This window comes from Oppia nitens, unplaced genomic scaffold (genome assembly GCF_028296485.1).
Source record: "Oppia nitens isolate AA-2021 unplaced genomic scaffold, nextdenovo-longstitch-racon4-pilon3 scaffold4_pilon_pilon_pilon, whole genome shotgun sequence".
Lineage (NCBI taxonomy): Eukaryota > Metazoa > Arthropoda > Arachnida > Sarcoptiformes > Oppiidae > Oppia > Oppia nitens.
In genome coordinates, this window is record NW_026533232.1 from 2,394,475 (window position 1) to 2,405,447 (window position 10,973).

Here is a 10,973-nt window from a genome sequence, read left to right on the forward strand (position 1 = left end):
ATGATTTATTGTAAATAGTTTTTATTATGATAAAAATTGATTTTTTGTTTTACAATATAAAAATTATTATTGTAGAATAATTACAGTATATATATATATATATATAGTATTAATTTTTGTTTTGTTTTATTATTATTTAATATAACGGTGATTACAAAACAAATAATTTTTAATTAAATTATGATTTGATATAAATATTTAAAATTACTAACAATATTATAAACCAAGCGCTATCAGTTAAAAAAACAACGTAATATGTGACCCCTAATTATAATAAAACAAAAATATTACATTTATTTATTTTAGAAATAGTCGAAAATAATTTTTATTATATTAATATCAGTTATAATTATTATAAATTTTATTAGTGGGTACTAAACATCAATTGTATTATTAATAGATAGTTCTAAAAGTATCAGATTTTGTCTTTTTTCGTGTATTAGATTTCAAATGTTATAAACTTTGTTATACAGTATAAACATTATTGCAATTTTTTATAAATTATAATATAATGTGAATTATGTCTAAATGTTATCCACTGTATAGCTATAATATTCACTGAAGTGAAGGCAAACTTTACATTATTTAGTACTCGGAGTATTCACTGCACTACACATTGTTCATAGACTACCTATAGTTTTGTAATATTGAATATATCAATACTATAAATATAAATATATAATGTATTGATATGTGTTATGTATTAATTTTGAATTAATAATACATTATTTAATGTACAGTATATACACGTATATAATGTAAATGTAAATTTCTTATTTAATATTGTAATAAATACTTTTATTTAATTTTTTTTAATTTAAGTTTATTTAATATTAGTAGATAATTTTTTATTATTTTTTCAAAGAAAAATATTTTTTTTGTCTCTAGCATTATATGTACTTGGTTGATTTAAAATATTAGTTATAAAATATATTGGTTCAGCATATAATATAGATGTTATTTACTATAAATAACAATAAAATTATTAATTTAAATGTTTATTTTTATATTAAATAAATTCATAGTCAATTTATTTAACTTAATGTGGTGTGATCAAGTTCAATCTCATTTAATCAATTTCATATTTATTTAACTAATATTAGTAATGAAAATTATTAAATATAATTTTTTAGATAAAATTCCTATTGTAATTATTTTATTAATAAAGTCTATAAACTTTTAAAATGTCTATATGATTTTTTTTCATTGCTATATGAATAAGCTAAAAAAGATAATTAATTTAAATATTAGTATGTATTTTAAATGATAATTAGTAAAATAGTTTTAATAAAAATAGTATAGTTAATTATGTAACATTTTTGCTTGAATTTATTTATCAAACATGATTGTTTAGTTTTCTAAATGCAATAATAAATATTGTAATTAAAATAAAACAAATATTTGCAATATTTTTATTTAGTTATATAAACGATGTATAATTTTACATTTACAAAAATATATTAGTTTTGAAATTTATAATTAAAAAAAATTAATTTATTATTAATTTTATTAAATATAAAAATAATGTTAAAATATTTTATATTATTTACATTAACTTCGAACATTATATGTGCTGAATGGAGTTATAGTGGTATTAAATATATAAATTATTACTATATTACTAATATTTTAATAAAAATTTAATTATTTATCTGTATATATATATTAATAAAAACTCTTTATTTATTAGATCAATCAAATTGGCCTAGAACATATCCACAATGTAATGGCCAGTATCAATCGCCTATAAATATAGACACCCGCACCGTCCGATTTGCACCGTTTAGTTTTTTGATGAATAATTACGATAAAGCCTTTAATATGATCGTACAAAACAATGGTCTCAGTGTAGTCATGACAATAGCTGATTCCAGTATTATTAGACCCAGTTTACAATTTGATAGTAATTCACCTAGATACATACTTGATAATGTGCATATACATTGGGGTAAAAGCAATTTGTTTGGCAGTGAACATAGCGTTGATAATGAATTTGCAGCGGCAGAGGTTCATTTTTTAAAAAAAAATTAAAATAATTTATACAAATATATTATAACTACAGTAGTTTAACATAGTTTTAAAAAAATATATATTTATTATCTGTAATTATTGTATTATTAAATATTATTTATTATTTTAGCTTTATTATATAGATTTATTAGTTGAAAAGTTGAAATTGTTTTGTTGTTGTTGAATAGTATCTAAACTTTTTTTTAATTTATATTATAAACGTTTATATTTTTAATTAAAAATTTTCTTAATATTATTTCTCTACCTAGATACATTTTGCGCACTACAATCAAAGATATGGTAGTTTCAGTCAGGCACTAACACAACCTGATGGACTGGTAGTTATAGCAGTATTGATGAGCATCAGTAGTACACCTAATCCCAATTTGAATTGGCTGATTGCCGCTGTCCAACTGATTACCGAATACAATTCGGCCGCAACAATAGCCAGTCATTCTGATTTCTACCTGGCCGATTTATTACCAAACGACCGGAGCTCAGTTTTCCGATATCTCGGTTCATTGACTACACCGCCGTGCTATGAGTCGGTCACTTGGCTTGTATTTGAAAAACCAATACCTATAAATACGGCTCAGGTAGTTATGGAAAAAAAATTTAATAGAAAATTAAATCTATTAATATACACAAAAAAAACTGAATTATTAACTATTTATTACTTTTTTTTTATTTTTAATAACTAGCTTGAACAGTTTAGGTTATTGCGCCAGAAATCTATTAATGGTATACCAGGACATCCATTGCTTGGCAATAGACGATATATTCAGCCAATCAATGGTCGCACAGTTCAGACATCTGATCCCAGTTATCATTAAACATTATGATAAAAAACTTATGTTAATAATTAGTGTAATTATTTAGAATTTTATAAATAATAAATATTTTAATAAATAAAAATATAATTATCCATATATCAATAGTTTTATATTTTTTATAAGCCAAACAATAAGAGATTAAGTTTGTTTATTAATCTAAATTTTAATCTTAAAACATAAGTATTTTAATTTTACAATAATTATAATATTGTAAATTTATGTAAATATAAGCAACTAAATATAAATTATAAATATGCTAATAAGTTACAGTATAATATTTCTATTTACTATTTTTCTATTAGATAAATATTATTTGTTGCATTGTTATTGTACTAAAATTTCATAAAAATTTAAATATATAGTATAATTATTTATTTGATTGATTAAAAATATAAGCATCAATTAATTTTCTTAGATTAATTTTTAGTTTTCATATAAACAATTTAATAGAATAATTTATGAACAATAAAACATATAATATTTTAAAATCAATTTTTCAATAAAACTATTATGAAACATATAAAATATTTAAAATTAATTGAAAAATATATTTTTAATACATTAATGACTATAATATTCATAACTATATAAAATTTTTTATTTAATTTTAAATAAAATAAATTATTTAATAAAAATTTGCAATACAAACAATAAAAATATTTTCAATATATAACAAGTTAACATGTATTATAAGTACTGTAAAATATGAATTGTAATGCTATATAAAAATCTGTAATATAAGTCAATTGAAAAATTTGTAGATAAATAATAAAGAATTAGTATTATATGCTATAAATATTGTTCAATAACTTTAATAAAATGATTTTTTAATCAAAGCACACGTTTTGTATATTATTATTAGAGACATCAAAATATGTGTTCAAAATGATCAAAATATGTAAAAATATGTTTAGAATTAGGAATTAACAAATTTTACATGATTTTGCAATTAATTAAATTAGAGATAAGTATTAAATCAACTTTTTAACTAAATTGTTATAAATTTTATATCTATAAAATTAGAGATATTTTAAAATTAATTTCTATATTTATTTATACAGTTTAAAATAAAGGATTTTTTAATAATAATATCCTGGAATATACAGTATATCAGAGATAATATAACAAAAATATAGTTTTATATAGACTGCTATAAAAATGTGTAATTAGTTTAAAAATACAGTACATCTAAAATATAATACTATTATACTATTCAATTGTATTCAATTGTTTTATTGGTTTGTTATGTATTAATTTAAGTAAAAATATTTTGTTTAATACAATTTAGTAATAAAAAAAATTATAAAAAATTATCTAAATATTGACCAAATCTAAAATATAGTTTAAATATTAAAATACCAAAAAATATCTTCAAAAAATAAGTAGTTTTAGTAAACATTTTATTAAAGATATAGATATTATTCTTTGGTATATTAATAATAACTTTTTTTTGATAATAAAATTTTTAATTTTTTTTTGAATCCTATTACTACACAAATAAAAAACTAAACAAAATTAAAAATACTTTTAAAAAATGTAAAAGATTTTTTGTTTTATAAATTTTATTTAAAAAATATTAACATTAAATTTTGAATATAAAAATAACAATAATAATTTTTTTAATAACAAAATAATAATTATATTAATTTTAACTAAATTATTAACTATTTTATAACTTTTAGTATAATTAATAGCTATTATTTAACTTTACATTTATATTATATACGTGTATATACTATACATTAAATATTGTATTATTAATACAAAATTAATACATAACACATATCAATACATTATATAATTATATTTATCGTATATTACAAAACTATAGGTAGTCTATGAATAATGTGTAGTGCAGTAAATATTCTGAGCCTTAAGAATACAAGTAAATGAAAATTAAAATTATGTACAAATTTAATAACATTTTTATAATATACAATATATAAAGAAGTAACGCAAATACAATTTATAAATTTGTACAAAAATTGATATTTTCTATATTGAAAATTTAATATTAATTTAAAAATGCTTTGAATACATATAAAAATAAATGAATATAAGTATACTTTGGTATATTAAGTATAACTTTTAGTTTTTTTTTGATAATAAAATTTTTAATTATTATTTTTTTGAACCCTATTACTACACAAATAAAAAACTAAAAAAAATTATAATTATTTTTAAAAAATGTAAAAGATTTTTTGTTTTATAAATTTTATTTAAAAAATATTATATTAATATATATAAAAATATTAACATTAAATTTTGAATATAAAAATAACAATAATAATTTATTTTAAATAACAAAATAATAATTATAATAATTTTGACTAAACTATTGACTATTTTATAACTTTTACTATAATTAATAGCTATTATTAAATAAAAACAACAATTTAGTTTAATGCGATATTAAGTGGACTGTATTTAGTTGATTGGGTGGCAATGTTTATTGGGGTTTGTTTTCTGCCTCCACATTGAGAAAAGTGGCTAGGCCATTTTGCTTGATCTGTTCAAATAAACAATATAATTTATATATATAAAAAATGATTTGTATATATATATATATATACTGGTTATAATATTGATATTACCATTGTAACTCCAGTCAGCGCATAAAAAACTAGAAATTAGACTAAAAAATATTAAATATTTTAACATTATAATAAAAGATTTTAGTAAAAACTTGATTTAAAATATTAGTTATAAAATATATTAGTTCAGTATATAATATAGATGTTATTTAATTTACATAACAATATAATTTAAAAATAATTATTAATTTAAATGTTTATTTTTATATTAAATAAATTCATAGTCAATTTATTTAACTTAATGTGATCAGGTCTAAGTTAATCAATTTCATATTTATTTAACTAATATTAGTAATGAAAATTATTAAATATAATTTTTTTTAATAAAATTCTTATTGTAATGATTTTATTAATAAAGTCTATAAACTTTTAAAAGTCTATTTGGTTTTTTCCATTGCTATATGAATAAGCTAAAAAAGATAATTAATTTAAATATTAGTATGTATTTTAAATATTTTTTAACTAATAAATATATCCTCGTATAAGAATAAAATAATTTCTCAATTTATGCAATTCATAATCTTAAATAATTATAATATTGTATTATTTATATCTTAACACTCTTTAATAATTGCATAAAATATGATTTTTCATCCAAACTACGTCTTTAATGAAAATTAATATAATTATAATCTAAAATTAAAAGTTGCAACTTTTTATTAAATAATTAATTTTATTTAAAATTGATTCAACAATTTTTATAATCATGATTATTAATGTATATAATAAGATTATGAATTGCATAAATTAAGAAATTATTTTATACTTATACGTGGATATATTTATTAGTTAAATAATTTTTTTTAAATAAAAAGAATAATTTAGTAATCAATTTTAATATTTATGAATATTTAATATTTGTAAAAAGGTATATAAACCACTTAATAAACTTATCTAATTTTATAAGATTTTTTAGAAATAAAAATTTATTTACTAAAAAATAATTGTCTTGCATTTACTTGCTATAGTTAAATATTTTTTGACTAAAATCTTTTATTATAATGTTAAAATATTTAATATTTTTTAGTCTAATTTCTAGTTTTTTATGCGCTGACTGGAGTTACAATGGTAATATCAATATTATAACCAGTATATATATATATATATATATATACATATCATTTTTTATATATACAAATTATATTGTTTATTTGAACAGATCAAGCAAAATGGCCTAGCCACTTTTCTCAATGTGGAGGCAGAAAACAAACCCCAATAAACATAGAGACACAATCAACTAAATACAGTCCACTTAATATCGCATTAAACTATTTTGATCACAAATTTAGCTATAAATTGGTAAACAACGGTCATTCCGCTGCCCTTACTATTACTGATGCTCTAAAACCTTCAATTAATTTGGATTCAGTCACATATATGTTTGATAACTTACACATTCATTGGGGCACTAATGACAACAAAGGCAGTGAACATAGTATTGATAATAGATTTTATGCCTCAGAGGTACTAATGTTTTCTTTATTTATTATATTTAAATAATTAATTTATAAAAATTTGTATTTATTATTAAATGGATAGTAAGTATAGATACAGTTAATATTTATAAATATTGTAAATAATTATCAAAATCATTACATATTAATCTATTAACTTTATTTGTGTCCTAGCTACATTTTGTGCATTACAATCAAAAATATGGCTCAGTTGCTAATGCTATAAATAAAGCCGATGGACTGTTAGTGTTGGGCGTATTAGCACAACTAAGCCAAACACCGAACCCGAACCTGAATTTATTGACCAAAGAGGTGACACAAATAACGAAATACAAGTCTACAACAACTATACCAACTAATATACATTTACGACTCAACAATCTTATACCAACAAACAGAAATGAAATATTCAGATACCAGGGCTCACTTACAACACCTCCCTGTTCTGAGACAGTGACCTGGATATTGATTCACACACCCATTACTATTGGTAAAGATCAGGTTAGACAAACAATTATATATTTATTTATATATATTACTATATCTCTATTTCTAATAAATTATAATTTCTAATAACTATTGTATATATTTTTTTGTTTTATTATAAATACTGTACTAATATTTATTTATTTATAATATTTTTATTTTTTATTTTAGTTAAATGCTTTTCGTGGTTTACAAGACAATTCTGGCCATAAGTTACTAACTAATCGCCGAAATATTCACCCATTGAATGGACGCACAGTTTATACATCTAAACAAAAATAATATGAAAACAATTTCTTAAATTGTTGTTTTTATTTAATAATAGCTATTAATTATAGTAAAAGTTATAAAATAGTCAATAGTTTAGTCAAAATTATTATAATTATTATTTTGTTATTTAAAATAAATTATTATTGTTATTTTTATATTCAAAATTTAATGTTAATATTTTTATATATATTAATATAATATTTTTTAAATAAAATTTATAAAACAAAAAATCTTTTACATTTTTTAAAAATAATTATAATTTTTTTTAGTTTTTTATTTGTGTAGTAATAGGGTTCAAAAAAATAATAATTAAAAATTTAATTATCAAAAAAAAACTAAAAGTTATACTTAATATACCAAAGTATACTTATATTCATTTATTTTTATATGTATTCAAAGCATTTTTAAATTAATATTAAATTTTCAATATAGAAAATATCAATTTTTGTACAAATTTATAAATTGTATTTGCGTTACTTCTTTATATATTGTATATTATAAAAATGTTATTAAATTTGTACATAATTTTAATTTTCATTTACTTGTATTCTTAAGGCTCAGAATATTTACTGCACTACACATTATTCATAGACTACCTATAGTTTTGTAATATACGATAAATATAATTATATAATGTATTGATATGTGTTATGTATTAATTTTGTATTAATAATACAATATTTAATGTATAGTATATACACGTATATAATATAAATGTAAAGTTAAATAATAGCTATTAATTATACTAAAAGTTATAAAATAGTTAATAATTTAGTTAAAATTAATATAATTATTATTTTGTTATTAAAAAAATTATTATTGTTATTTTTATATTCAAAATTTAATGTTAATATTTTTATATATATTAATATAATATTTTTTAAATAAAATTTATAAAACAAAAAATCTTTTACATTTTTTAAAAATAATTATAATTTTTTTTAGTTTTTTATTTGTGTAGTAATAGGGTTCAAAAAAATAATAATTAAAAATTTTATTATCAAAAAAAAACTAAAAGTTATACTTAATATACCAAAGTATACTTATATTCATTTATTTTTATATGTATTCAAAGCATTTTTAAATTAATATTAAATTTTCAATATAGAAAATATCAATTTTTGTACAAATTTATAAATTGTATTTGCGTTACTTCTTTATATATTGTATATTATAAAAATGTTATTAAATTTGTACATAATTTTAATTTTCATTTACTTGTATTCTTAAGGCTCAGAATATTTACTGCACTACACATTATTCATAGACTACCTATAGTTTTGTAATATACGATAAATATAATTATATAATGTATTGATATGTGTTATGTATTAATTTTGTATTAATAATACAATATTTAATGTATAGTATATACACGTATATAATATAAATGTAAAGTTAAATAATAGCTATTAATTATACTAAAAGTTATAAAATAGTTAATAATTTAGTTAAAATTAATATAATTATTATTTTGTTATTAAAAAAATTATTATTGTTATTTTTATATTCAAAATTTAATGTTAATATTTTTTAAATAAAATTTATAAAACAAAAAATCTTTTACATTTTTTAAAAGTATTTTTAATTTTGTTTAGTTTTTTATTTGTGTAGTAATAGGATTCAAAAAAAAATTAAAAATTTTATTATCAAAAAAAAGTTATTATTAATATACCAAAGAATAATATCTATATCTTTAATAAAATGTTTACTAAAACTACTTATTTTTTGAAGATATTTTTTGGTATTTTAATATTTAAACTATATTTTAGATTTGGTCAATATTTAAATAATTTTTTATAATTTTTTTTATTACTAAATTGTATTAAACAAATATATTTTAAATAATGTATTATTAATACAAAATTAATACATAACACATATCAATACATTATATAATTATATTTATCGTATATTACAAAACTATAGGTAGTCTATGAATAATGTGTAGTGCAGTAAATATTCTGAGCCTTAAGAATACAAGTAAATGAAAATTAAAATTATGTACAAATTTAATAACATTTTTATAATATACAATATATAAAGAAGTAACGCAAATACAATTTATAAATTTGTACAAAAATTGATATTTTCTATATTGAAAATTTAATATTAATTTAAAAATGCTTTGAATACATATAAAAATAAATGAATATAAGTATACTTTGGTATATTAAGTATAACTTTTAGTTTTTTTTTTGATAATAAAATTTTTAATTATTATTTTTTTGAACCCTATTACTACACAAATAAAAAACTAAAAAAAATTATAATTATTTTTAAAAAATGTAAAAGATTTTTTGTTTTATAAATTTTATTTAAAAAATATTATATTAATATATATAAAAATATTAACATTAAATTTTGAATATAAAAATAACAATAATAATTTATTTTAAATAACAAAATAATAATTATAATAATTTTGACTAAACTATTGACTATTTTATAACTTTTACTATAATTAATAGCTATTATTAAATAAAAACAACAATTTAAGAAATTGTTTTCATATTATTTTTGTTTAGATGTATAAACTGTGCGTCCATTCAATGGGTGAATATTTCGGCGATTAGTTAGTAACTTATGGCCAGAATTGTCTTGTAAACCACGAAAAGCATTTAACTAAAATAAAAAATAAAAATATTATAAATAAATAAATATTAGTACAGTATTTATAATAAAACAAAAAAATATATACAATAGTTATTAGAAATTATAATTTATTAGAAATAGAGATATAGTAATATATATAAATAAATATATAATTGTTTGTCTAACCTGATCTTTACCAATAGTAATGGGTGTGTGAATCAATATCCAGGTCACTGTCTCAGAACAGGGAGGTGTTGTAAGTGAGCCCTGGTATCTGAATATTTCATTTCTGTTTGTTGGTATAAGATTGTTGAGTCGTAAATGTATATTAGTTGGTATAGTTGTTGTAGACTTGTATTTCGTTATTTGTGTCACCTCTTTGGTCAATAAATTCAGGTTCGGGTTCGGTGTTTGGCTTAGTTGTGCTAATACGCCCAACACTAACAGTCCATCGGCTTTATTTATAGCATTAGCAACTGAGCCATATTTTTGATTGTAATGCACAAAATGTAGCTAGGACACAAATAAAGTTAATAGATTAATATGTAATGATTTTGATAATTATTTACAATATTTATAAATATTAACTGTATCTATACTTACTATCCATTTAATAATAAATACAAATTTTTATAAATTAATTATTTAAATATAATAAATAAAGAAAACATTAGTACCTCTGAGGCATAAAATCTATTATCAATACTATGTTCACTGCCTTTGTTGTCATT

The 10,973-nt window shown here is 18.1% G+C and overlaps 3 protein-coding genes across 3 annotated transcripts; 2 read left to right on the forward strand and 1 right to left on the reverse strand.

Annotated features, from left to right (window-relative positions):
- Window positions 1–1,554: 1,554 nt before the first annotated feature.
- On the forward strand, window positions 1,555–2,843 carry LOC128960145 (carbonic anhydrase 15-like). Its single transcript, XM_054306216.1, has 4 exons — window positions 1,555–1,591; window positions 1,691–2,007; window positions 2,280–2,606; window positions 2,712–2,843. Exons 2-4 carry the CDS (start codon window positions 1,795–1,797, stop codon window positions 2,841–2,843), a joined length of 672 nt encoding a protein of 223 aa, XP_054162191.1. The 5' UTR covers window positions 1,555–1,591; window positions 1,691–1,794.
- A 1,845-nt stretch (window positions 2,844–4,688) lies between these two features.
- Window positions 4,689–7,659, forward strand: LOC128960146 (carbonic anhydrase 2-like). Its single transcript, XM_054306217.1, has 4 exons — window positions 4,689–4,728; window positions 6,597–6,901; window positions 7,066–7,392; window positions 7,549–7,659. Exons 1-4 carry the CDS (start codon window positions 4,689–4,691, stop codon window positions 7,657–7,659), a joined length of 783 nt encoding a protein of 260 aa, XP_054162192.1.
- A 2,502-nt stretch (window positions 7,660–10,161) lies between these two features.
- LOC128960147 (carbonic anhydrase 14-like) lies at window positions 10,162–10,972 on the reverse strand. Its single transcript, XM_054306219.1, has 3 exons — window positions 10,949–10,972; window positions 10,429–10,755; window positions 10,162–10,272 (listed from the first exon to the last, which is right to left on the reverse strand). Exons 1-3 carry the CDS (start codon window positions 10,970–10,972, stop codon window positions 10,162–10,164), a joined length of 462 nt encoding a protein of 153 aa, XP_054162194.1.
- Window position 10,973: the final 1 nt, after the last annotated feature.